The sequence below is a fragment of the Panthera pardus genome, unplaced genomic scaffold (genome assembly GCF_024362965.1).
Source record: "Panthera pardus isolate Hobbes unplaced genomic scaffold, ASM2436296v1 HiC_scaffold_13, whole genome shotgun sequence".
NCBI classification, from domain to species: domain Eukaryota; kingdom Metazoa; phylum Chordata; class Mammalia; order Carnivora; family Felidae; genus Panthera; species Panthera pardus.
This window is the reverse complement of record NW_026526688.1, coordinates 170,004,233-170,030,584: the sequence shown is the minus strand read 5'-3', so window position 1 is coordinate 170,030,584 and position 26,352 is coordinate 170,004,233. Positions and strand designations below refer to the sequence as shown.

Here is a 26,352-nt window from a genome sequence, read left to right as displayed (position 1 = left end):
AGGGTGCCCTGAAGAGATACGTCCTTATTTCTGGTTTATGGAAACTAGAACAAGAAAGAAACAAATTACTGACCTATATAAGTGAATTCTCTGAAAATACCACCCAAATTTGACATTCTTTCAATGATAGCTCTTCATAGGACACAAAAATAAGTGACATTTGAAAATAAGAGAAGCTTGAAGAGGAACTAAGCTTGGCTTATGCTGACCTCAAAAGATCAGAACACTTGCAGTCAGACTTGGAGTGGCCTGGCTCAGCATCTAGAAAGGGGAGAGAAGGAGATGCATTCCTTGGCCTGAGGTGATTCCATCCATCTATTCAACAAACATCTGTTGAAGGCCTAAAAGTGCAAGGTCTTGGGATACTTAGGGGGATAAGGGTCCTCTCTGCCTAGGAAACCCCAGGCCAAAGAAAGTACAGATTTGTAAACAGATAAATTATAGAACAAAGTGGGCTAAATGCTCTTCATTCTGACTTTCTCTAGCAGCTTTCAGATCTCTTTTATGATAGTTATCACACTGTCTTCTGGTGTCATTTATACATTGGTCATTCCTTCACAGCCATCCTCCCCACACACTCAGTTGTGAGCTCCACAAGGCTGGGACCCTTGGCCAGCTGGTATCCCCACCTGGCCCACACTGGTGCTCAGCAAATAGTCACCAAAGGAAAGAGCGGGATCACTTTGCTTTCCCTTTTGTTTATCACGCAAGTATCTTCCTCTTTATCTTTCTTCCTCTGAAGACACTATTTTTGTCTTCCTTTTTAACAAATATTCCCTATTTTCTTCTGTGCTCAATCTCCCTACCCCACACTACTCCCTTCTGTCTGCTCACACTTTACTTATTCTTGCAATTACTGCCTGGTAAAATCTGAAAATTGAATAATTCCTAATTGTTCTTCTTTTTTCTGCCACGATTGGACAGACTCTCCCCACTGGACTCCCTATGGCTTTGTTCACAGAACCACACCCTTTTCCTTAAAAGACAGAGAAGGGTCATTCCTTCGAGAGGCGTTCTGAACACTTAAATGGCTTCTTAGTTTTAGGAAAATGCCAAGTGGAGCCAACCTTTAACACTGTTAATTCCTAATTTATTATCTGGAATCCCATTTGGATGACATCTTATGATCATCCAAGGAAATTTGGGAAATTTTGAATTATATACAGTTAAATATCTTAAATAGCTTTTCTCCTGCATAACCTGTCAGAGCCTTTAGTTTACTAATTGCAGTATGAATCCCAAGAGTGGTGTATAGGAAATACATTTCTCTACCTGATTTGCCCACCTTTCCTTGATTTTTTGTGGGTATCATCCTAACCATTTGCAGGTACCATAGCAAGAGTACCAATGGAGGCTCACATTTCATGTGTCTACATACATTAAAGTTATAAATATTTATCTTGCTATAAATCAAGCAACACCCATGGCTGGCCTGCATTCTCAGCCCAGAGACACTTCCTTGGGCCAGCTCAGCCCTTGTCCACCTAAGTGGTAGCATGGATCTGTTGGGGGCAGGGCAGAGCCGAGGGTGAGCTGGCCCAGGTGTCTTGGACAGTAACTAGACCCATCTAAGCCTCGGACAGAACTGACCCTGTCCAGCTTCTCAGGCAGCTCAGGTAGATAGATTCTGCCTGCTGTCCACCACCCCCAGGCCCTCCCCCTCCTCTCAAATTCTGCCAGCCTCATCTTCCTTTTTTCTTTCTAGATTCCTAGACAGTTCTAAGTGCTTCCCCAAACCAGCCCATCAGAATAGAGGGAAGGGAAGAAGCACAGTTAGTGGGGAACGTGGTTTGCTTTGGCACCTCCCCCTGGGTGTTGGGAGAGGCCAAGTTTAAATGCGGCCAGTTTCCCAGAGGCCAGCTGTGATCTCTCTTCCCCTGTGGACCTGCTCCGTCTTGTATATTGTGTGACCCGGTTGCCCACTTTGGTTCTTGCATCCTTCTCCCGTTATTCCCATTCATTCATTGCTGCCAAACTCACAAAACCCTTAAAAAAAAAAAAAAGTCTTTAAGTTTGTATGTTGGTTATTCGGCACCAGGGCAGGGACTCCCTCTTGCCTGAATCACAGGTGATGCTGGTGAGCATTGGTGAGTTAAATAACCCACTTTAGAGACAGCTGTGATGGAAAAGCAATAGCAGCATAAAAGATGAGTTTTGGGGGCTCCTGGGTGGCTCAGTCGGTGAGGTGTGCGACTTCAGCTCAGGTCATGATCTCACTGTTGGTGAGTTTGAGCCCCGCGTCGGGCTCTGTGCTGACAGCTCAGAGCCTGGAGCCTGCTTCAGATTCTGTGTCTGACTCTCTCTCTCTGCCCCTCCCCTGCTCGTGCTCTGTCTCTCTCTCTTAAAAATAAATAAACATTAAAAAAAAAAAGATGAGTCCTATAGGGGACACCTCGGTGGTTCAGTCAGCTAAATGACCTTGATTCAGGTCATGATCTCACAGTTCATGAGTTTGAGCCACTTGTGCTGACGGCTCAGAGCCTGGAGCCTGCTTCAGATTCTGTGTCTCCCTCTCCCTCTCTCTGCCCCTCCCCCACTTGACTCTCTCTCTCTCTCTCTCTCTCTCTCTCTCTCAAAAATAAACATTAAAAAAAAAAAAAAGATGAGTTGTATAGTATGGCAAACACCACTTCTCACAAAATACAGTTCTGCTGAAATAAGCATTCCGATTTGCTTGGACCAGGATCGATATCCAGAATGAGTATCTCATGCTTAGAAGCGTGCATACATTTAAGAGATCACTTCTAAAAGAAATGAAGCCAAAGCCTTCCCATGCCAGGGGCTAGTTACTTCATGTTTTCATTAGCTGCAAAAAGGTTCACAGATCATGCCAGCTTCCTGGAAGTAAACCAAAGAGGAATTAGGATTAAAAAGTGGTTTCCGGCAGCAAAGAGGGTCTTTAAGACATGTGGAGGCTTCAATTTCCGTATGTCGGAGTGCCAGTCTGTAAGCTAATTGTGTCCCTTGCCCTGTCCTGGCCTTGAGGACGTGGCTTAGTTCTGATCGTGGTTTTATTTTCTAAGCAGTTTAAATTCTGGGCATGGGACCCAGAAGAGGAACGTCGGAGACAGGAAAAATGGCAGCAGGAGCAGGAACGTTTGCTCCAGGTAGGACTGAGCTTACTGCTTTGTTATTTTCCATTAGATGATGCCCTCATCGTTACTGTTAAATAAGTTTTTAGCACAGGAAAGCATGGAATTGGATTCTTCTCAGAAGTTGGTGAGTCTAAGGCCATTCCCTTGGTACCAGTGCAACAGTGTCCTGTGTCTGAGTCCTCCTGCCAGAGTTTACACTGATGAACACAATGAAAAAGCATTTCACTTAAAAAAAAAGAAAATCCAAGGGGACACCTGGCTGGTTCAGTCAGTAGAGCATGTGACTCTGGATCTTGGGGGTTGTGAGTTTTAGCCCCACGATGGGTGTAGAGATTACTTAAAAATAAAATCTAAAAAGAAAAAACCCAAGTATTAGGGGCCAACCCATCCATTCATCACCTCCTTAGTTGCCAAGTTCCAGTCCAAGTAGCAGTGGGGATGAATGATCAAAAAACTATTTGGTAACATACATGTGAAATAAAATGTGGCCTGGGTCTTGTTCCTTCAGTGGAAATGTTTGCTCCATGTTTGAGTAAAGGCTGCTCGTTTTTAATCCTAGAAACCTTTTGGGAGTAAATTGATCATGGTGCTGCTTGTTCCAAGCCAGTTTTGTAGAGTAATGAGGATTCCAAAAGTAACCTACTAATCTTAGAAACTAACCTGAGTACTTGCATGTGCCAAGAACTGGCATATTTGTTGGTGCTTGATACATCTAATTTAATCCTCATAAAACTCTTCAAAGTATGCCTTATAGTCCCAAGTATGCAACTGAAGAAACTAAGTTTCAAAGAAGTTAAGGTCAGACAGCTAACAGTTGTTGAGCCTGGTTTCAAATACAAGTCTGTATGAGTTTAAAACTCATGTTCTTTCCGCTGTATTCCAACGAGTACTGATTTTACCAAAAGAGCATAAAGAAAAAGAATGTTAAATCTCATTAATTTTGATGACTTTAGGCTGGTGTGTTTTACTTCTTTTTCCTTATCTTTTTGCTTTGACCGTCACTCTTGGCTTAATTCCCAGGGGCTGGGAGCAGGGGTCAGTTTAGATAGTTAGTTAATTATAGTATAGCTTTAGGTCTGCCAGTTAAGTTTAACACTTTTCAGAATTGCCCAGGGTTAAATCTTTAACCCAACATGCACAGGGATAAATACCCACATATTAGTGAGAACCCAGATTCAGCAAAGTCCCAGAACTGTGGGGACTTTCAGGTCCACTGGGAGACCCCAGACCAGCCATGGGCATCTACTGTTCCCTTGGAACTCAGATGCCCATTGCCCAGCTAAGTGGTGAACAGCTAAGAGTCAGAAATCCCACAAAGAAGACAAGCAAGCGTGCTTCCCAGGGTGGCACTCTGTCACTTACAGTCTCCAAGGAGGCCACCGTTACAGATGCAGACATATGTGTTATTCTTATCCCACCAAATTGTTACGCAGCGTGCCACTGCAGGGTTGTGAGCTTTGGGGCAAGGTGCCTGTGCGAGCCTGCCGGTGTGGGCACGCGTGTGTTCATGCATGTGTCCACACATGTGTGCACGTGCTGGTGTATGTACATGTGTGTGTTGGTATGTGCTGGTGTGTATGTGTGTGTGTGGCATAGATGTATGGCATCTTTCACTCCCTCACTCAGTTCATCCTCCTGGTGAGGGAAGGATGTGATGTGAGCTCCTAGAACCAATAAGCCTAAGCTTTGCTTGTTTTTCAGTTTCTGTTAACTGTTAGAGTCTGTTTCCTCTCTCTGAAAGGCCCCTAAAGTCCCTCTCAGAAACTTTATAAGATTAGGTTTTGATAACAACATTTTTACCTAGAGTTAAAAGCTGGCCATGGGTTGGCCAACAATGGCTTTTCCAGAACATTAATAAGAACATCAGGCTCCAGGCAATCCCGGTAGAGCCCTTTTGCTCCTAAGATAATGACATCACAGGTGATACCTGGAGGAAATCTCAGTGCCTTCTCCAGCAAGATAGAAGCAGACTTGTTTTAGCCTCAGAGAGAAGATTGACAGTAATTAGACTAAAATATTCGACTGTGTGTGGTACACTTCAGTGATGCCTTTGTCTCTGGCATGTCACAGGCACCATTCCCAAGACATCTGGGGTGTCAGCTCCCATTTTAGGCACTAATTTTAATCTCCATTTATTCATTTCTTCTAGTCAGCTGTCCAAGGGACTCCAGGCACATTTTTGAAGCCATCCTTATTCAGAGTGTTTTTTTCCCCCAGAAGTGGTGACTGGTGTTGTATTGTTTCCGAAAACAGTAATGGCAGTTCTGATGCTGGAGCCTTCTAATGGGCTGTTTACAAGCTACTCTTAATTCAGAAGTTACTTAAACCTGGGAAGATTCCATTCCGGGAGAATGGCTACAAGCAAAGAGTAACTCAGCTACTCAGCTAATTATCATCTTGTCCACTTTGGACCTTTCTGCATTGTGTGTCTTGAAACCCACAAGGTTTTTTTGTTGTTGTTTGGTTGGTTGGTTTCTGGTTTGTCTTTTTTTTTTTTAATTTTTTTTAACGTTTATTTATTTTTGACACAGAGAGAGACAGAGCATGAACGGGGGAGGGGCAGAGAGAGGGAGACACAGAATCTGAAACAGGCTCCAGGCTCTGAGCTGTCAGCACAGAGCCCGATGCGGGGCTCAAACTCACAGACCGCGAGATCATGACCTGAGCCGAAGTTGGCCGCTTAACCTCCTGAGCCACCCAGGCACCCCTCTGGTTTGTCTTTTATCAGACCCTCTCAGTGGCAACATATTTCTATTAGTGAAATGGCAACACTCCTCTCTGAAGGGCCCAGTAGAAACAAACCATCAGTTTAGTCTACCTCCCAGGACAAAAACCAAGTGAAGGAAGATCTTACAGTCTGGAGATAGTCTTGTGATAAATTGTTCATGGTGGTTTAGAGGTGGGAGAGAAATGTCCCAGTGATGTACGTGTGCCACGGTCAGTTCAAGAACTATCTGTGGAAATTCTGTAACAGGAGAGATACCAGAAGGAACAGAACAAGCTGAAAGAAGAGTGGGAAAAGGCTCAGAAGGAGGTGGAAGAGGAGGAACGCAGATACTACGAGGAGGTAGGAAATTCCCAAGAAGGAATTTGACTTGTAGTTTTGATTCCTCAGATTCTATCAACACATTTTTTGTCCGTGGTACCTGTATGCATGCGGCTGTGTCTGATTCTCCTTACCCACAGCCGAGCCCTGTCTACTTCTTCGAAGAGTCATCTCCTACAGACTCTAAAAGACCACAGTTCCCCCCAAATATAGTTTGTGGTTAGAGCATGTTGAGTCACGGTCAGGGGCGACAATATAATTTTATCTTTTCTCTATGCAGAGAGTCAGATTCTTGATTTACCTTAGAGAGATGACATGAAAGTATTTATTTGTGGGTTGCTTTGAGGAAAGCATGTTTGGGAGTAGTCAGTTCATTTTGGGAGGATGATTTTGGTAGTGAGGCTAAGTGGATCCTTCCACTGCATTCACTGTATGGCACTAGAGAGATTTGGAGGGAGGAGAATTTGGTTTTGTCTCATTTCTTTATTTTTTTTATTTTTTTTAATTTTTTTTTTCAACGTTTTTTATTTATTTTTGGGACAGAGAGAGACAGAGCATGAACGGGGGAGGGGCAGAGAGAGAGGGAGACACAGAATCGGAAACAGGCTCCAGGCTCCGAGCCATCAGCCCAGAGCCTGACGCGGGGCTCGAACTCACAGACCGCGAGATCGTGACCTGGCTGAAGTCGGACGCTTAACCGACTGTGCCACCCAGGCGCCCCTGTCTCATTTCTTTAGAAACAAACCAGACCACATCAGAGAATTAGAAGGGAGCTACATTTAATGTATATTATCTAAAATTTGTTTATGATTAATTTTCTGAATTTATCTTTAATAATTTTTCTGCATAATCTGATCCCTAAAATCATTTCCAATTAGGCTTCTTGAATCAGACTAAGTAATTCACAAAGACTTTGTTTTTCTAAACCAAATGCTAATTTCTAAATCGTTGCCCATAGAAAGTGTTATCTGATTTACATGCTTTTGGGAAATAATACCTTTTGTTTTTAGTGCCCTGCTTCTTTGCACATAATTCCAATATTCTTTTCCTAAAGTTCCTTAATGAAATTTTTCTCTTGACAAATATGATTTTATATTTTCTCCCTTTCATTAATTCCTATTCTTCCCTTTAGGAGCGCAAAATAATTGAAGACACTGTGGTTCCATTTACTGTTTCTTCAAGTTCTGCAGACCAGCTGTCTACGTCCTCCTCTGTGACTGAGGGCAGTGGGACAGTGGTGAGATCATAGATTAAAAGCAATTTGTGAGGGATGCCTGGGTGGCTCAGGTGGTGGAGTGTCCGACTCTTAGTTTTGGCTCAGTGATGGTCTCACAGTCATGGGTGTGAATCAGGCTCTGCACTGAGCATGGAGCCTGCTTCAGATGCTCGCTCGCTCTCTCTCTCTCTCTCTCTCTGCCCCTCCCCTGCATTCTCTCTGTCTCTCTAATTAAAAATATAAAAATTAAAAATAAAATTGGGGCGCCTGGGTGGCTCAGCCAGTTAAGCCTCCAACTTCGGCTCAGGTCATGATCTCGTGGTTTGTGGGTTCGAGCCTCGCTTTGGGCTCTGTGCTGACAGCTCAAAGGCTGGAGCCTGCTTTGGATTCTGTGTCTCCCTCTCTCTCTGCCCCTCCCCTGCTCATGCTACGTCTCTCTCTCTGTCTCTCTGTCTCTCTCTCTCTCAAAAATAAATAAATACTTTAAAAAATTTTTTAAAATAAAAAATAAAAATAAAATAAAATCAATTTGTGAAATGAATAAACCTAAATAGAAGTACTAAACAATAAGGCCAAGTTTCTTACCGGTTTAAATCCAAGACTGGCTATTTCCCTAGAATCATGTCAACTACTATGTGGCCATGGTCAAACTCCAGAGACACTTCCTAGGGAGCAGTAAAATCATTACTGGGGCCATGTCTGCTTCCACAGGCTGGCAACCAAAGTCTCTCTGCACTGGCTGGCAAGGTCCTGGTTAGTGGGGCCCCGTGCTGGAATGTCCTTCTTACTCCCCATCATTCACTTCTTCAGTAGACATGTATTCCTCTCTGCCACACCGTACGTGCCTTTGCACCGCATAGTAGCAACAGGATACCAACAATATGCTCTCCCACCAGCTTCCATGAAAGTTGCTTCTAACTCACTCTTCAGATTCCACATGAAATTTATATGTGTCTTCAGGGGCTGGAGACAACCTAGAAAGGCCGGTCTACCTCCATATCCTACCAGTAAGATGGTGGAGATATGAAACTGAAGTCATACCAAGACTTGAATAGTCCGTAATCTGTGTAAAAAAAAAACATAATAACTCATGGGCACTAGAAAGCCAAGACTCCTCTGACTTTATTTTGAAAGGTGGGTTTTCTAACCAGTTCTCTTTCATAATAACTATCGAGAGAGATCCAGATTACACACTTATTTCAAATCACTGGAAATCAGTTACCAATCAGTTAAATTAGACAATTGTTTTTTTTAATTGTAGGCAATGTGATTGAAAAAATGTTTCAAATATCCCATGGCCAGAGATGAGTGTTGTCCAGTGTGTTTAAAAACTATATTCAATATTATCCTTGTTTTCTCCATTAGAATAAAACGGACTTGGAAAACTGCCGAGAGGAGGAACAACAGATAAGACAGAAGAAACCACTCCAAGGGGACAAAAATGATTTATTATTGCTCAAGACCAAGGAAGGTCATTCACTGGAGGAAAAGGGCAGGTATGAACTGTACCAGGCTGTCCATCTAAATGTGCAAAGCCAGGCTCTACCCATTCGCTCCCAGAAAGGGTACCCATTTCTAATGCAAATCATATTCAGCTTTGAAATTATCATTCCAGTAATACATTACATATTGCTTAAACACATTCTAATAGCTCTGAAGTCAGTCTGAGGAAGGGGAGATAGTATAGATCATCAAAGGAACATGCTGTCACTTCAAAGCTCCAAATCTAAATATCGTTCACCTGAAATGGTTAATGTGTCTGGAGGGAGGGAGGTTGAAATGAGGCCCTAGGGTCTTACCCACTGTGGTTTTACTGGACTTTGCCACTATCCTCTGAGGTGCGAGAAGCTACATTTATTCTGGGTGACAATATAAAGGATAACTAACACATTGGTTGTGGCTAATCACCTCACCCCGTGGGTTCCACTGTGTCCCATGGGAGATCAGAAAAGGACACGAAGAAACCCGTGGAGCATTCAGAGCTGGCTCAAACTGGAACAGAATCCAGTTGTAGCTATCGGCTATAGTGAGTGTATTCCTAGAAGGAAGGAGCCCACAGAATCCCAGGAAGCTGGCAGTACCCTGCCACCAGCAAGTTTTTGTGAGACAGATGTTTGCTTCTGGGACTTTGAGATACCAGGGAGAGATTAGCAAGCATGCCAGGATGTGTGTGCATGCACATGTACAAGCGTGCATATATACAGCATGTGTATCCACACACAGCATCCTCAGAGGGACCCGAAGGCATGAAAGGCTAAGCGTCAAAGATGGTCTAATTTGGAAGTGTGGCTGGGAGCTGGGCTCTTCTGGTGGGATTTGCTCTGAGAATTCTCCCTTGTCCATCAGCTGGAAGACCGGTTGAATTGTGGACATAGGAGCTTTAGGCCCAGGTCCAGAGTCTGCAGAATCTCTGGAATATCATGCCTGTTTCCAGTTAACGCTTTTCAAAGGAACTTCCAAGTGTCGTGCAACGAAAGCCACTACTCGGGAATATCTGAATGAAACCGCCAAGCATTATACATGGATTTGCACTGGTTCTCCAGACATTCCCTGTCATCTCCTGAAACTTGTTTTTCCCAGAAACTTTCTTAAACAACCTCCGTCTCTCCTTCCTTGGCATACAGAATCTACTGCGAGGCCAGTGATTAGTATGGGCTGCCCAAATCCTAAGCGGCCTAAGTGATTTCTACAATAAGTCCTCCCTCATGAAAATCTGGGAGATTCCAGTTAGCCCTGGCATCCCTTGATATTATTGGAAGAAGAGCTTTATGGACAGGGAGGTGGGGAAGACATCAGAAATAATGGTTTCCAAGCTTATGAAACTGGTGGGACATGAAAATGTGCAGCATTGTCCAGTGTTTTAAGTCCACTTTACATCTGGTTTAAAATGAAAAGAATAGGGGCACCTGGGTGGCTCAGTCGGGAAGTGTCCAACTTCAGCTCAGGTCATGATCTCGCAGTTTGTGAGTTCGAGCCCCGCGTCGGGCTCTGTGCTGACAGCTCAGAGCCTGGAGCCTGCTTCAGATGCTGTGTCTCCCTCTCTGTCTGCTCCTCCCCCACTCACACTCTGTCTCTCTCTCAAAAATGAATAAGCATTAAAAAAATGAAAAGAATAAATAAACATTTAGTTAGTCCCATTTCTGTTTTCATATTACAACTGGTACTTCCATGCCCTAAGGGATAGGATACGTTTACTTCATTTGCTTTCATTTCTGTTCTGAAATATACTGGTTTGTCTTAACAGCCTAACTCAAGGGGCCATGGCTCATTCTAAGAGTCCTGTATCAAAAGGAATCCATCAGGACCGTCAGCTGGATACAGAAACTGGAGCCCTACACTGTGGGATGAACCCACAGCTAGCTCAGGGTAAGAATGGGTGTTTAAACCCAATGATTAAATTATTGTAAGCCCCGTAACATGGTTCAGACAGGTGTGACCTCTGCTGACTGCAAGCTTCTCTCCTAGCTTATGTTAAACAGCACAGTGAATAGATTCCCACCAGGGTGGGCCCAGAGTCTAGATGAACTCCCCGTAAGACCACAGCAGGCATTAGCACATTAAAGAAAGGTGACATACAAAGCACGAGGGTGACCTTATTGAACACTAAGTTTATGTTCTTTACTTGGCCTCAGATCCATCCCAGAGCCAGCAGGTATCAAACCCACCAATGCACATTTTAGAAGATGTGAAGCCAAAAACCCTCCCTTTGGATAAAAGCATTAACCATCAGATCGAGTCTCCGAGTGAAAGGCGGAAGTGAGTAGCCAAATAAGACGCATGTGGAATTCCTTTTGTTTGCTCTTCTTTAACTAACAACGGGAAAAGTAGGATGAGATGGCAAGATGTCAGCAGCATTTTTGTGCTTCTCTCCATTGACTCTGAGTGACCAGATAACAAGTATTTATGGATATTTGAGACAGTCTTCTTGGCAAGTACATATTCACTCTGATTTTTATCAATCTGTCAGAGCAAAGTAATGTTTTTAACCCACAAATCTAAACACTGGGAAGAGTTTACAGGCCTGTTGTATTATGAATTTATTTAAGTGAGTTAAACTGTCTCGTAGACTATCAACAAATGTTCTTTCAAGGAAAAATAAAACTTTTTCTCTCATTTACATGCTGTCCCATTAAGTAACTACTCCAGGTTATATTCTAAGTTTGCAAAAACTGTATTATTTTACAATAAGAATAGTTCCTATCATTTTTGAAGCATGTCAGTGTATGAAAGTGTGTTGAAGCGTTTACATATCTCCCCTCTTTTTTATATGCATTTATTCACTGAACTCTTCCAATAACTTTACTGGGTTATGGTTTCCATTTTACAGACGAGAATCTTGAGGCTCATCCAAAGTATTTGACTGGTTAAGTGGTAAAGGAAGTCAAAATAAAGCCTTAGTTCCACTATAAGATCATATTTGGACCAGAGGTTCTTGTAATCAGTTCTTAAAAACTAGATTCTACCTAGAACCAGACCACCTGGATTCAAACTTGAACTCTGCCACTTGCCTGCAGAGGACTTTGAGCAAGTTACTTCATCTTTCCCTGCCTCAGTTTCTTCATATGTAAAATCAAGATAATATTAGTACCTGCCTCAGGGGGTTTCATGCCTGGAAGATAGCAAATGTAGAGCTATGCAATGCGGGTGGTGGTGGTGACTCGTTTGTAAGTTCACCTTTTTACCTTATTTTTCATGTTACACTTTTTTCTCAATGACGCATTTTCCCTTTTCTCTTACATCTAACCAGTTTTGTTTCCATATGTTCCAGCGACATGCAAAATCAATAGAAGGTCACATCACAGAGAAGTAATCATTATTGTTGCTGATTCCTGTGTGATTTTCAACTTTTTTTTTTTTAACGTTTTTATTTATTATTGAGAGACAGACACAGAGCATGAGCAGGGAAGGAGTAGAGAAGGGAGGAGACATAGAATCTGAAGCAGTCTCCAGGCTCTGAGCTGTTAGCAAAGAGCCCGACATGGGGCTCAAACCCACGAACTGTGAGATCATGACCTGAGCTGAAGTCAGTCGCTTAACCAACTGAGCCACCCAGGCGCCCCGATTTTCAACCTTTTTTAAAGGCAATGTACTTATACTTTAGGGTATTACATGCAACTCTGATACTCTGGAAAAGACACACTCTCCCTGAGGAGGGAGGTTTGAGTGGGCAGCGCTTCAGGGAGTTTTTCTGCAAACGGTTTGAAGACAGATGGACTCGTCTCGTTCACTTGTTCACTTCTGTGCTGGTGCTTCTCTTTTCTTCCTTCTTTTCTGTGTTCTGTCCCTTTCTTTACAAATGAAATTAACTTTTTAAAAAAATTTTTAATGTTTATTTTGGAGAGAGACAGAGAGACACAGTGTGAGTGGGGAGAGGGGCAAAGAGAGAGGGAGACACAGAATCTGAAGCAGGTTCCAGGCTCTGAGCTGTCAGCACAGAGCCTGACATAGGGCTCGAACTCACGGACCACGAGATCATGACCCGAGCAGAAGTGGGACACTTAACTGACTGAGCCACCCAGGTGCCCTTAACTTTTTAAAAAATATTTATTTATTTTTGAGAGAGAGTGTGGGAGTGGCAGAGAGAAAAGAGAGGGAGACACAAAATCCCAAGCAGGCTCCACGCTGTCAGCACAGACCCCAACGCTGGGCTCAAACTCACAAACTGCAAGATCCTGACCTGAATTACCACTAGGACACTCTGTTGTCTTTTATTTGGTTGTCAAGGGAGTTTTGTTTTGTTTTGTTTTAATCTAAAATGTTTTTTTTTTCTCGTGGGATGGGCTTCTCTTTATTTCTCATAATTTTTGGCTCCTTTACCATGTTACAGGAAAAGCCCTCGAGAGAATTTCCAGGCTGGGCACTTGTCCCCCTGTTCTCCCACCCCTCCTGGCCAATCACCAAACAGGTACAAGAGGTTGGAAAGCCTTTCTGAGGCTGCTTGGTTTTGCCTAGAGCCTGCTGAGCATGATTTCAACCAAATAAGTGCTTGCCAGATGATTTTAAGAGAGTTGTCCATCTACCTCTCTTGCTACACACACACACACACACACACACACACACACACACACACAGACAAGAGGAAAGAATACAGTCGCCATCCGCCTGCAGATTTTCTCAGCCCATGATAGAAAAGGCCAAGTGTATGATGTTGGCACGGATTTGGCCATAGGGCTTTAATTACATTGTGCAGACCTGCAATCTAATAATAAAATCCACTAGACAATTGCTGGGCTCCTCAGCCGGCGCCTCTCCCTCCGAGTTGGCCTGGTCCTTCTAGGCAAGGTCTGCTGATGGCTCTTACAGTGAACCGGGCGGGGGCTAGCTGCGAAACTTCATCCTTCTCTTTACCCCACTCAAGCTCTGTCGTGATTGCTTCTGGACATTAATTGGGCCCCATGATATTCTTAAAAGCTGCCTGAGTTCCCATTCACGGGAGAGACGAATCCGCTGAGTACTCAGATGTTTTCTTTGATTTGGAGATTTCATTTAACTACCGGATAAGAGGGAAATCCTAATAAATAGAGTTTGCTTGGAGCAACTCTTCCTCTTTTCTTTTGTCTTCCTTTCTGTTTCTTCAGCTCCTCTGTACCCTGTTGGCTTTGGAATGAAATGTCAGATTTTTAAATGTCTTGTGTAATTCCAAGAGCTTTCCAGACAGTAGGCATCGTTGCAATCGGATCTTAGTCGTGGGAAAGCTGCCTTAGAGGACAGCCCTCTAGTGCTGTCCGCGGGGTCCCATTCTAGTCCGGTGGTGGGCCCTGTGCTAGAGGCTGCAGGGTAGCAGAGATGGGGGAGACTCGGCCCAGGCCCTCCAGCTGCTTACAGTGCACAGAGACAGCTAGTGCCCAGCTCATGGAGGCACAGAGTGTTTGCACTGGAAGAGGTGGTGGGTAGATAAATCCAGTCCTCTCGCTTTAAAAATGAAAGGGAAACCCAAAGTGAGTTCTTTACACCAGATCATAGAACTTGGTGACAAGAGCATAGCGTAGGTCTCGTGTCTGCCTGGTACCTATTGGGACGTATCACAATTGCTTCTCTATTTTTAAACAACCACAACAGTTTTTTTTTCTTTTTCTTTTTTAATTTTTCAATGTTTATTTTTGAGAGAGACAGAGTGCAAACAGGGGAAGGGCAGAGAGAGAGGGAGGGAGACACAGAATCCAAAGGAGGCTCCAGGCTCTGAGCTGTCAGCACAGTCCCCGATGTGGGGCTCAAACCCACAAACTATGAGATCCTGACCTGAGCTGATGCCTCACCAACTGAGCCACCCAGGAGCCCCCCAATCTTTTTTTCTTAATAAATTAAAAGAAATGCCCTAGTGGGCCAATGAGCCAATTATACAACATTTTAAAGCAACACTGAAACCTTAGTGGAGCTAAATTTGATGATCTTTTCAGACTTAAGAAAACCTATGATAAATAACATTGAATCATTTCAAGGCATTTAATCATTGTGGTTGAATAGACACAACATAGACTTCTTAAAACAAATAACTGAAACACACACACACACACACACACACACACACACACACACACACACACCCCAAATTCCATACCATCGTGGAAGCCTATTGTATTTAGCAGTTGTTTGCAACTCATCTCTAATGCTTAATTCCTGCTCATTATCAGTTCAGTAATCGCCATTTCATTAATGACATAAACATTTTTAAAATCTGTGGTTTGTTTTTCTTTTTTTTACATGAGGCTACATGTTTGTGTGTTTGACCAACTATTCTAAATGAACATTTTGTTATTACGTATATTTTGAAACCTAGGTCTATCAGCGGGAAGAAGCTGTGCTCGTCCTGTGGGCTCCCTTTGGGTAAAGGAGCTGCAATGATCATTGAGACCCTCCAGCTCTATTTCCACATCCAGTGCTTTCGGGTATGTAAGCACCACTCTCCTCCCCAAGTGCAGCTCCGTGATGTCTTCTGGCATCGTTCTGGGCTGAGAAAGTACCTCCTGGAAACCCTGACATCCTTTGCTTGGAAGGCCAGCCCCTCTAGGTTGTACAGAAGTGCTGTTCTTGGAGCCCATCCTTCAGGATGAAGCCGTCCTCCAGCACATCCCTCTGGGATATCGGGCAAGAAGAAGCAAAACCAATTTGCGCAGTGTCTTTCCAAGACTGTTTTCGTTGCTAAAGAGCATATACTCCAGCAGGAAGCAGAGAAAGCCACCCTGGCAGGACAATGATACCTCTGAATCTGTGAAGGTCATGTGGATTTATTTGGAATATAACATCTTCGCTGCTTCGGACACTCAAGTGACTTAACGTCAAAGGGTTTTTGCCTTGACTTCATGAAAGATGTTCTGTCAATTAAATGGTTAATAGCTAGTTGCAGAATTGTAGGTCTCCGAATATGCCTCTGATGACAGATTGAATATCGCCCCCTCTGAGAAGCCGCCCTGCCCACCAGACTAAGTCAGCTGCCTGTGTTACAGGTCCTTAGAGAGCCTTTCATGGTCCTTGTCTCTCACCTTTTTAAATGTGTAATTATCATCTCCTCAAATAAACTGTCAGCTCCATAAGGGACAGCTCACCACGATTTCCTCTGAACCTGGCAGAGATGGTGTCAGTAAATAGTTTTCAATGAATGAGTTGATAAATACATTGAAAATGAGGAAGTCTACGTTCTAATCCCAGATCCCCCGCTAGAAGGAGGTGCGCTAACCACTTCTAGCTCATTTATTACAAAACTTACAAGTTGTGCTGTATCAGCATTTCCTTTTTGTTTTTCACTCATGGACACAGTTCAAGTTAATATCTAATTTTGAAGCTAAACCCTCAAACTCTAAACAAGAGTCATTTCTTCCTCTTCATTAATCTAACACGCTTTCTTTTCCCCTCTTGAATTTTGTTCTGTTTCTTTGTTGGTAGCTTTTTCAGCTATGAAGTAAACTTGCATGGGTTTAAAATAACTCCCGCTTTACCTATTAGCTCAGAGAAAGTGAGTGAATTACTGATGTTATTTAATAATCTAGCAGTAATTACTGGAAAGTAAGACTTATGGGCAAAACACTACATGGATACTTAATTAGACTCAATTTATCAGTATTGTCATTGTAAAACGAAGCTAGACAATGTATATCCTAAATTGTCTCAGAGTGTTTTGAGGCTCAAAGAATACACTTTTTAAAATTTCATGACAATGCCAAGATAACATGTTCCAACACCAGTTTGTTCTCAGAGACCTTCTCTGAACTTGAAATAATCCAGATGGCAGAGAGTCTTTGCAGTTTCTTTTTTTTTTTTTAATTTTTTTTTTCAACGTTTTTTTTTTTATTTATTTTTGGGACAGAGAGAGACAGAGCATGAACGGGGGAGGAGCAGAGAGAGAGGGAGACACAGAATCGGAAACAGGCTCCAGGCTCCGAGCCATCAGCCCAGAGCCTGACGCAGGGCTCGAACTCACGGACCGCAAGATCGTGACCTGGCTGAAGTCGGACGCTTAACCGACTGCGCCACCCAGGCGCCCCGAGTCTTTGCAGTTTCTTAAGGGATTGGAGACTTGCCTTCTTAGCTGTCAAGGCCTTCATTCTAATTATTCACTTCCTGGAGCTGGTCTGACGTTTAAGGCACATCACCTCTTAGATTTATCCCCCAACCCCTGCGAAGTCGGAGCTTCTCACGTCATTGGGATGAAGCCTTCCTCTGCCCCTGGTGACCTCAGAGCATGAGTCTGAGGCTGGCGCTCTACTTGGGAGCTGGGTCTTAACGCCCCCCCCCACACACACACCCCCGCAAGAGGCTGGCCTTTGAACCAACCCCCATTGCCACTTTCTCTGCTCCAAGCAGTGCAGTTTAGCCCCCAGCCTCCTCCTGCACTCGGGCTGACTTTGCTAAGAGGCGTTCTATTCCCAGCGGGTTTGTTACTCTGGGTGTTACTGCTTTTAGTGTAGAAATGTAAAGTGGAATTGCTGTTTCCTAGTAATCCTGATCCGGTAGAACAGGCCAACAATTCTGGAAAGCGTTTAAAGATTATTCACAGACAAGTGTCAACTGATAATCCATTGGTCGTGGGTTCATCTGTTTGAAGTGGCTGTTCTGTCTTGATTTGGGACCAACCTGACATCACCTACCAGCTTTACAGCCCTGAACAAGTCAGGGAGCCTCTGAACCAGTGTCCTTCTCTGTAAAATACAAGGAGTTAGGATAAATTGCTAGAAGCGTGTTGTGGCTGTAAGTCAGCTCGTGGTGCAGCATCTAACACAACAAATGTGGAGGTTGTACAAGTGATTGTTGTGTATTTGTGGGAACCACAGCTAAGCATTATAAAGAAATGACTTCTCGTACACCTTATAAGTTCTGTTCTTTCTGCCCTACAGTGTGGAATTTGTAAAGGACAGCTTGGAGATGCAGTAAGCGGGACGGATGTTAGGATTCGAAATGGTCTTCTAAATTGTAATGATTGCTACATGCGATCCAGAAGTAAGTACTGGGGTGTGGGGAAGGATGCTTCAAAATGAGTGAGTGCGATCACATGCCTCTTACAGAACCCAATTTAGGAATTCAACCTCCTCGTTGATTGACATACCTACTCTGAGGGTAAGATTTATTAGCATCTAGGTGAAAGAAACAATAATGAAATAATCTCTGTTTACCATTTGTTTCCTACTGGAAGTGACATTTACTGTGTGGGCCAAATTCTTTTTATCCAGAAAAAATGTTTTTATTCATTAGTACACCAGCAGGTAAAAACTGTGGATTGTTTGAGACCTTGCTTGAGCTCACCATAGAGATTTGGGTGAGACAGAAGAAAGATAACAAGGTCTGTGAAACACTCCTCATTTGTAGAGGCATATCTTTAGAAGACCAGCACCATTTGGGATGGTTTAAATGGGAACAGTGGCTCTCCAGTGTTCATCAGATCAAGCACCAACTCCACAATGTCTGCATTCCCTGCACTCAGGAGTTTCATGACATGATCTGGTTTTGTTCCCAACTGAATTAAAAGCTCCTTTAGAGACAAAATGATGGGTTCTACTTCTCTGTGAATCCCCACCCCACCTTCCTCCAAAACACCTGAGGACACAAACAGAGCTTGACAAATCCGTGCTTCCCTGAAGCTCCTTTGAGCAGCCTGCCCTCTGGTCATGTCTGGGTCTAAAACCATAGAAGGTTCTTGTTGGTTTTGAGGGCACCAGGGGGTGCTGTTGCCCAGCTGCTGTTCAGAAAATTCTGCAAGTAGCCAGTGGCTCGCCTCTGAACCCTCTCTCCATCATAAGTCCTTCTGCCCACAGTCCTTCTGGTGGGCAACCTAGATAGCAGGAGACTTCTAGCAAATTCAGTCAGAAATTCTACCTTTAAGAAAAAAACGGGAGTGAAGAGATGGAGTTTGAAATGCAAGAATCTTTTACCAATTTTCAAAGTAAGTGAAGGGACATTTTTGGTCTTTTTTAACAGGTCTCTAAATCTGCAAGCCTGAAGATTTTAAGGGTACAATTGAAATTAAGTTGTTTTATTGCTATAGATTTACTAAATTCAGAGAGGTATATTCCTATTTTAATAAATAATGGGAAATAAGAATTGGATCAAACCCAGGTGGTTTTGATCTGTGATAAACGTTTGACTTAAAATCAAAACAGTTCCAACTTTGAGCTTCTGCCCTCAAACTGAACTATTTATACCACATATTATATAGAGATATTAATTTTAAGCTTTTTAAAAATGTATATTTATTTTTGAGAGAGAGAGAGAGAGAGAGAGAGTGCAACCAGGGGAGGGGCAGAGAGGGAGAGAGAGAGAATCCCAAGCAGGTTCCATGCTGTCAGCACAGGGCCTGACATGGGGCTTGAACCCACAAACCATGAGAGCATGACCTGAGGTGAAATAAAAAGCCAGACACTTAACTGACTAAGCCACCCAGGTGCCCCTAGAGAAAGTAATTGTATATAATATATCATTTATATAATATATAATATTGATATAAGATACAATATTGATATAATGCATAATATTGAATTTAATTTTATATTATGTATTATTCACATATGATATATATTAATCTTGAAAAATCTTGAAAAAGAGCTGAAGTCCATAAAATGATCAACAAAAAAACCAGTATACTGTGTATAATCTGTAAGTATACATATATATATAATATACTAGTAATTAAATATATTTATTTAAACTGTATTTTTGTTTGTTTTGTTTTTATACATTAGAATGGAGAACTAAATGCTTTCCTCCCAGATTTCAAAGTGATTTTTCCAATCCCCTTCCGTAAATTCCATACATTTTTCTCAACCTCTGTGAACCAGATGAATGTGAACCATAGAACCAGAAGAGGGCACTGTTAGGTTGAAGGACTGTTGAGCCAGATTTTAAACGTAGTGTAAATGTGAATTTCTTTCATAATTTAAAGTGCTTGAAGGATGTCAGCAGAGAACAAACCTGAACTTACCTCTGGGTGACAGTGACCTGTTTTCATCCAGGTTTTTATTTTGATTGAGACATTGGGTGACTCATTGTCATTTCTTTTGGAAACTAGGTTTTTGGATCTAGGCCAGCAATTTTTTTCTTGCGTATCTATAAAAAAATTTAACTGCTTTTAATTCCAAATCTAAAGACAAGAACCATGGAGTTGGAATAGTCTATAATTTGTAATAGTCTGGTAAGATGAAAAATTAAAAAGTGATTGGAGGCAGACTAACAGGATTTTTTTGGTTTATTTTATATTTATAATTAATATTTTCCCAGGATTGTTTTTCTTTGGATACTAAGAAGAAAGCAAGAAGGCTCATCACTTCCCTGCCTAGATCACTTCTATAGACATTCAAAAGAAAAAGTAAATAAAATTATGAATGGCATAAGATTAGAAAACTGGGTTGTTTAAAAAGATACCAAATTAAAAGTGAAAGTCTCCAAAATTAACCACTGTGAGAGAGGGACAGAGTGTACGTTTATATATGTGTACCCACACACATACACACAGATGCATATGTGTGCAATACGTCTACCTACACACGTATTGTTTTCACAAAGCTAATCGCATAGTCAAATGTTCTGTTCATTTTGTGGCTCTTGTTTTTAACTTAATGATATATTAAGGCAGTTTTTTCATATAACATTCTTTCTCCACATTCTTTTCAAAGGCTTTTTAATTCATGAATACCATCCCATTGTATGGACTTACCATAATTTAAAACTAATTCTCCATGAATGGGTGCTTTGGTTGTTTCCAGTTTTTAGATATTTTTGTAAAGGCTCCAGTGAACATCTGTGTATATATGTCTTCATGAACAGTTGAAAGCCTATCTGTAGGGTAGATTCTGAGCCATGGGACCGCCAACCATCATGTGCTTTTAAAATTTTCAGGCAACGTGTCCCATTATCTTCCAGAAAAGTGCACTTTCCCTGCAAAGTGTATGAGAGAGCCTCTTTCTCTCTCCATGCTGTGTCGCTTCTGGATATCATCAAACTTTTTAAATTTCCACTCTGTTATGTTAGAAAGAGAAAACCTCATTGCTTTGATCTGTATGTCTTTTAACTATAAGTGAATTTGAGCATCTCTTCCTGTGTTTATTGACCATTTATATTTCTTTTTTGCTATAAAAAATTTATCTTTCTTCTCTACCTTTTACCCATTGTTCTATTGACACTTGATCTGAATGACTTGATCTTTGTATATTAAGGAAATTTTCAGGGCACCTGGGTGGCTTAGTCAGTTGAGCATCCAACTTCGGGCTCAGGTCATGTCTTCACGGTTCATGAGTTCAAGCCCCATGTAGAGCTCTGTGCTGACAGCTCAGAGGCTGGAACCTGCTTCGGATTCTGTGTCTCCCTCTCTCTCTGTTCCTCCCGGATTTGTGCTCTGTCTCTCTCTCTGTCTTTCTCTCTCAAAAATAAACATTAAAAAATTTTTTTTAAAGAAATTTTCCCTTTATATTTGCTGCTTATTGCAGTTGTCATTGGTCTTTCCACTTTGTGAACTTTTTTCATAGAAAAGATTTTCACTTAAGGTAATTAAACATATCGTTAGTTAGTTAGTTAGTTAGTTTTTGGATTCTGGGTTTTGCTTCCTATTTAGAAGAACTTTCACCACTCCAAGGGTTTAGCTGAGATTTCTCCTAGAATTGTTATTTTCTTTTTCACATATAAGTATACAATCATCAGAAATGTATCTTAGGATAAGAAATGAGATAGATATCCAGACTTATTTTATTCCCAGTTAAAAGTCGTGCAAATATGATATAATAATCCCTTTCGTTCTCACCAATTTGAAATGCCAGCTTTCTCATAAACTAAGTTCCCATAAATATTTGGATCTATTTCTGGATGTTTTATTATGTCTTACTAACTTATTTTCTCATATTGTACAGTTTTAATTATTATAGCTTCATAATATGTTTTAATACTGAGTAATAATGACCACTTTGTCTCCAATTATTCTTTCCAATTTTTCCTAACTCTTCTCTCATGTTTATTTTTCCAGATAAATAGTAATAGTATTTTGGGCTAAACTTTACTCAGCACATGACAGGGACAATGACCAGCATACCTGAGCATAGCCCTTACTTCTCTTTTGGTGTCAGAAGAAGAAAAATATAGCTTAAGAGTGAATAGTAGAGGAGGTAATAACTGGCTTGAGAAGTATAAATACACTTGAATTGGTTGAGTATATCCCAGATGCAATAAAAAGAGGCAGAATGTAAAGAAATGGCTAAAAATCATTTTTCTTTCTTTTTTATTTGATTTTGATCTGAGTTGCAAATAGGAGAGATGGGTAGATGTGAGAGGTGGTTTACATCATAGGCATTCTAAGTGAAACAAAATAATTTCATTGTGTGGAATAATAAAACCTGAATATATAATCCTATTTTCTTCAAGTAACTAGTCACATTTAAATGAAATTTTTCTCTTGGAGGGGAAAAACAGCATAACAGCATATTAAAATGCAATTCCTAAAAGCAATGTAAACAGTTTTTAAGTTCATATGTAAATGGGAATGGAAGTGCAAAACAAATTACCTGTCACAAATCAAGCCATCACGTCACGTGGTTAACTTGTGCCATTTGTGCTTGGGTGTTGGATGACTGTGCCTCTGTGGCTGTTCCATCATTTACTCTGGTGAAATGCATTTAAAACAAAATCCCCGGGGTCTTTTCCAGTGTCACGATCGCCTCATTACAACTGTGGCGCCTAAAATGAAGGAGAAACTTTGTGAAGGTTTCAGCAGGAAATATGGAACCCAAGCCATCCTTCGCCAGATAAAATACAAGATGTGCATTAAATTTTTTCTGCCCTATTAAATTTGAATTTCAGATAAACAATGACCTTTTTTTTTCAGTACGTGTGTGTCCCAAATATTGCACGGTCAGGATTTAGCACAAATATCTCTCAACTGTCACATGGGATATACTTACACTAAACCAATATTTGTTGTTTACCTGAAATTCAAATTTTATGGGGCGTTCCGTATTTTTATTTACTCAATCTAGCAATCCTATTTATAAAAGTTCACATGTAGATCAGATGCTACAGATGTTCAATGTTTTTATTCTTAGAGAAACCAAAACCTAAAGAAACAGAGAAGAGAGGTTATTTTCTTGCTTATTTGCCCCAGAAGACAATGTAGAAAACTTGATGAAGATCATCTGATTTAGGATGTTAAGTTCTGGGATGGGACTCAAGAAGGGCATTTCTCACAAGCTCAGGTGATGTTAATACTGCTTTTCCTGGGGCCACACTTTGAGTAGCAGAGTGAGACAAGATTCCCCTCCTAGAGAGAAGAGATTTGGGCATAGGTCATTCCTAATACTGGAAATGTCTAAATGTTCTGAGGCAAGACGCGTGGAGTCCTTTAACCAAATGTTACTCTGTGTTCTTTGTCACAGGTGCTGGCCAGCCCACAACATTGTGACGTGGTTTTCAAGCTTCCGGATGACTCACCGTTTCTTTATTGAGAGTGTCCCCTGGCAACCGTTTAACAAAATCCCAAGTGCAGGGGCTTCTCGGCATTTATCTAATTTTTGAAAGGCTATTCCTAAAGGTGGTATCTGTTCTTTTGTAGCACAGTGTTTGTGTTCTTCCGGTTTTTGTTTTGGTTTTGGTTTCGATTTTGATTTTGTTTTGGTTTTGCATTTGCACAGAATATACAAAAGAATACTGAACTGTAATGATCCTGTAGTTCACAAAAAGATCTCAGCATGGGCCACCAGGCTTATGGTTTCAAATGTGTTCATTCTCTTCTCTGAGAATTAATGAGGTAAATGATACAATATACCTGTTTTATTTTAGTCTTTCTAGGAATCAAACACTTCATGTTTACAGAATGGAGCTGCAGAAAGTGCAAGGCATGCCAATTTTGAGATACGTGCTCTTCTAAGACAGAAGCATACGATTCATGCATTTCGGAAACTAAAAATCACATCATATAGCTCTGAGCTATAACTTGTTTTTAACGCAGAGACGCTAGTCTGATAATGTATACTGTAATCCTGAACCATTTGTTACTTACCTTTTGAGGTAGAAGTCATACCAATAAATTATTGCACCGTTAGTGTTAGATTTTGTGTGCTTTGGAAGTTACGTCATTAATATAGGCTGGTCTATATTAGATAAAGAGAACCCTCCCAATATCGGCTAGACATACACTCTGGGACATTGCCCAAGGGTAGGAAGAAACCATAGGGAAATATCTCAGTCCTCATTTCCAAAGTCATCACCAAAATCTGTGAGGAAGTTTAATCTTGAGAAGAGTGGTGGGCCAGTGATAGCCGTGAGAGCTTCGTTGCCGGCTTCTCTTCAGGCTGTAGATTGACTAAGAGACTCAATAGGGGGCATACGGAAGCTGTCATCAAGATCAGTCTGTCGTTAGGTGTGGCCACTGCGCACCCTTGCCTGCAAGTTCTCCTTGAGGGCCTGGAGCACAGGCGTCTAAAGAAAAGCATTAAGTCCCTCCTGGTAGGATCCGATGACATATGTTGTGATAAGCCACTGACGTGTGATCAGCAAGAACCTACAGTTCACATCGTGCCCCACCCACTGCAGTGGACGTCTGGTCTCTTCCATTCTCCTTTATCACCAACTCTCTTTACTATCGAGAATTCTGGACCTTGCTCCTGGAGACGTTTAGAGAGGAACTCTTGTGGAGAGCTGGTTTACTTTTTGCCCTGTGTGATGAGTTTCAGCTGGCCAAGAAAGGAATCAAGTTACTAAAAAGCATCACGTTTTAGATCTCCAGGCTGTTTTCTTTAAGACTGGGGAAAGGGGAACTATTTATTCTGCCTTAAAATGATGGCAAATAAGTGAGGATGATATTTTGTGAATGTAGACTATGGATATACTCCTAATAGGTTAATGTAGTCATAAAAAGAGATCAAGTAGCTGTTTTTCTGTTGTGTAAGCAATAATTTTTTTCTGTGTCTTATTTGGTATGGCTAGCAATTATTTATTTACACGCTAGACTGTTCTCTGCATGCGGGTTCCATGTAAGTGCAGAAATTTCCTCAGCCACTGGAGGTATTTTGACCATTTTGTCATTTGGATGAGCTGTTGTTAGATTGAAATTTATACATCATTTCATTAAAAAATTGTGCCTTATAAAATGCAAAGCTGTTGCACATAGTCAGTGATGAATTATGGATGCAGTACATTGCGGAGATGAAGTCACTTCCAAGTCACCAAGACTTCCCATGGAGGTGTTTGCTGTCTTACAGGAAAAAAGAAAAAGAAAAGAAAAAAAAAAAAAAGAAAAGAAAAAGAAAAATAGAAAAAAAATTAAAAAGTAAAAAGTTTTGAAAATGTACAGATTAAGTTCAATATTTTGATTAACCACCTGCATGTTTTATTAAATATTTTGATAATGTGGATGTTTACACTTTGCATGATATTAGCAGAGTACTTTACCACAAGTAATGCACAAAACATGTACAATATGATCATTCATAACCAATTTTTATAGAATACTTTTTACATGTGGAACTCATCCGTTATGTAAGGATTATATGAATATTGCACATTCTCTTCTGGTTTCACAAACCCATTTATACATATTTCTTAGTGAGACTCATTGTACATGTATTGAAGCCTGAATCGAGTCAAGAAAAATAAAGCCCCATTCTCCCAACTGCGAAATGTGCTTTCCCATAATGAACAATAGTCACCAGCACAGAATAATCTCCAACATTTTCTAAATTCTAATTGCCAACTGTTTCTATTTATATTTGATTTAGATTTCATTTGGAGTCTGTTACATGGCAGCTTGGGCAGACTAGATCTTGTTTTTTCCAATGCAGCATAATGAGTATGATCTATTTCTTTTCAAATAATCTTTGAGATCCCAGGGAAAAAAAAAATGCTCTGCTCCGTTGAGCTACAATGTAAATGTGTTCGTTTAAAAAACAGATGAGGCAAGTGAGTGATTTATTGTTCCTGAGGAAATAGATCTGATTTTTTCCCCTCATACTCCAAAAGCTAGTCCTTTCTCTTCCTTAAGGAAAAATGGGTCACTCTTTGTTTTTCACTAGCAAATTTTCATGTCATTTCCCCATTCTTCCTATGTAGTGTTATTAATGCAATACATAATATAGTTATCTATACACAATGTAAGACTTAACAGACTGAAACGATCCACCTCATGTGTGAGTCCGTCCAAAAGATGTTACTGTTCTGGGTGGACCAATGTTCTATATCAGTTATACTAACCTTCATTTAAAATATTTATTCTAAAATGCCTCTGAGAAATAGTAAAAAAAAAAATTAAAAGTTGTCTAAAATGCAACAGCTTTTATAGTAAATGTACATTTATAAATAAAATACTCAAATCAACTTTGTATTCCATTAATTTGGAGGGGGGTTGAGGGGTCAGCTTTCATACTTGGGGAAGAGAGAATCAAGCCCCCCCCCCCCCCCCCCGCCCCCGCGCTCTCTGGTAGCTTTTGGTCCAGGGTTATATGGTCAGATGATGGCAATGATACATATTTGCATATGCATCTTGATGCGTTTTTGAGGTCAACTATTGAAGGCAAGTCAAACTTAGCAGCTGGTTG

At 41.3% G+C, this 26,352-nt stretch overlaps 1 protein-coding gene across 13 annotated transcripts in view; it reads left to right on the top strand.

Annotated features, from left to right (window-relative positions):
- Positions 1–26,131, top strand: part of LIMCH1 (LIM and calponin homology domains 1) — a 327,254-nt gene extending 301,123 nt beyond the window's left edge. For 5 of the 13 annotated variants that reach the window (XM_019413331.2, XM_019413321.2, XM_019413301.2 and 2 more), the window contains 10 exons: positions 3,027–3,107; positions 6,070–6,162; positions 7,274–7,378; positions 8,723–8,853; positions 10,602–10,723; positions 10,990–11,113; positions 13,185–13,262; positions 15,135–15,243; positions 17,686–17,788; positions 23,197–26,131. In XM_019413331.2, coding sequence (XP_019268876.1) covers positions 3,027–3,107; positions 6,070–6,162; positions 7,274–7,378; positions 8,723–8,853; positions 10,602–10,723; positions 10,990–11,113; positions 13,185–13,262; positions 15,135–15,243; positions 17,686–17,788; positions 23,197–23,222 — 972 coding nt within the window. In that variant the 3' untranslated portion in view covers positions 23,223–26,131. Of the gene's footprint in view, positions 1–3,023; positions 3,108–6,069; positions 6,163–7,273; positions 7,379–8,722; positions 8,854–10,601; positions 10,724–10,989; positions 11,114–13,184; positions 13,263–15,134; positions 15,244–17,685; positions 17,789–23,196 lie in introns of all 13 variants that reach the window. The other 8 variants (XM_019413364.2, XM_019413339.2, XM_019413358.2 and 5 more) reach the window with 3 other exon arrangements.
- Positions 26,132–26,352: the final 221 nt, after the last annotated feature.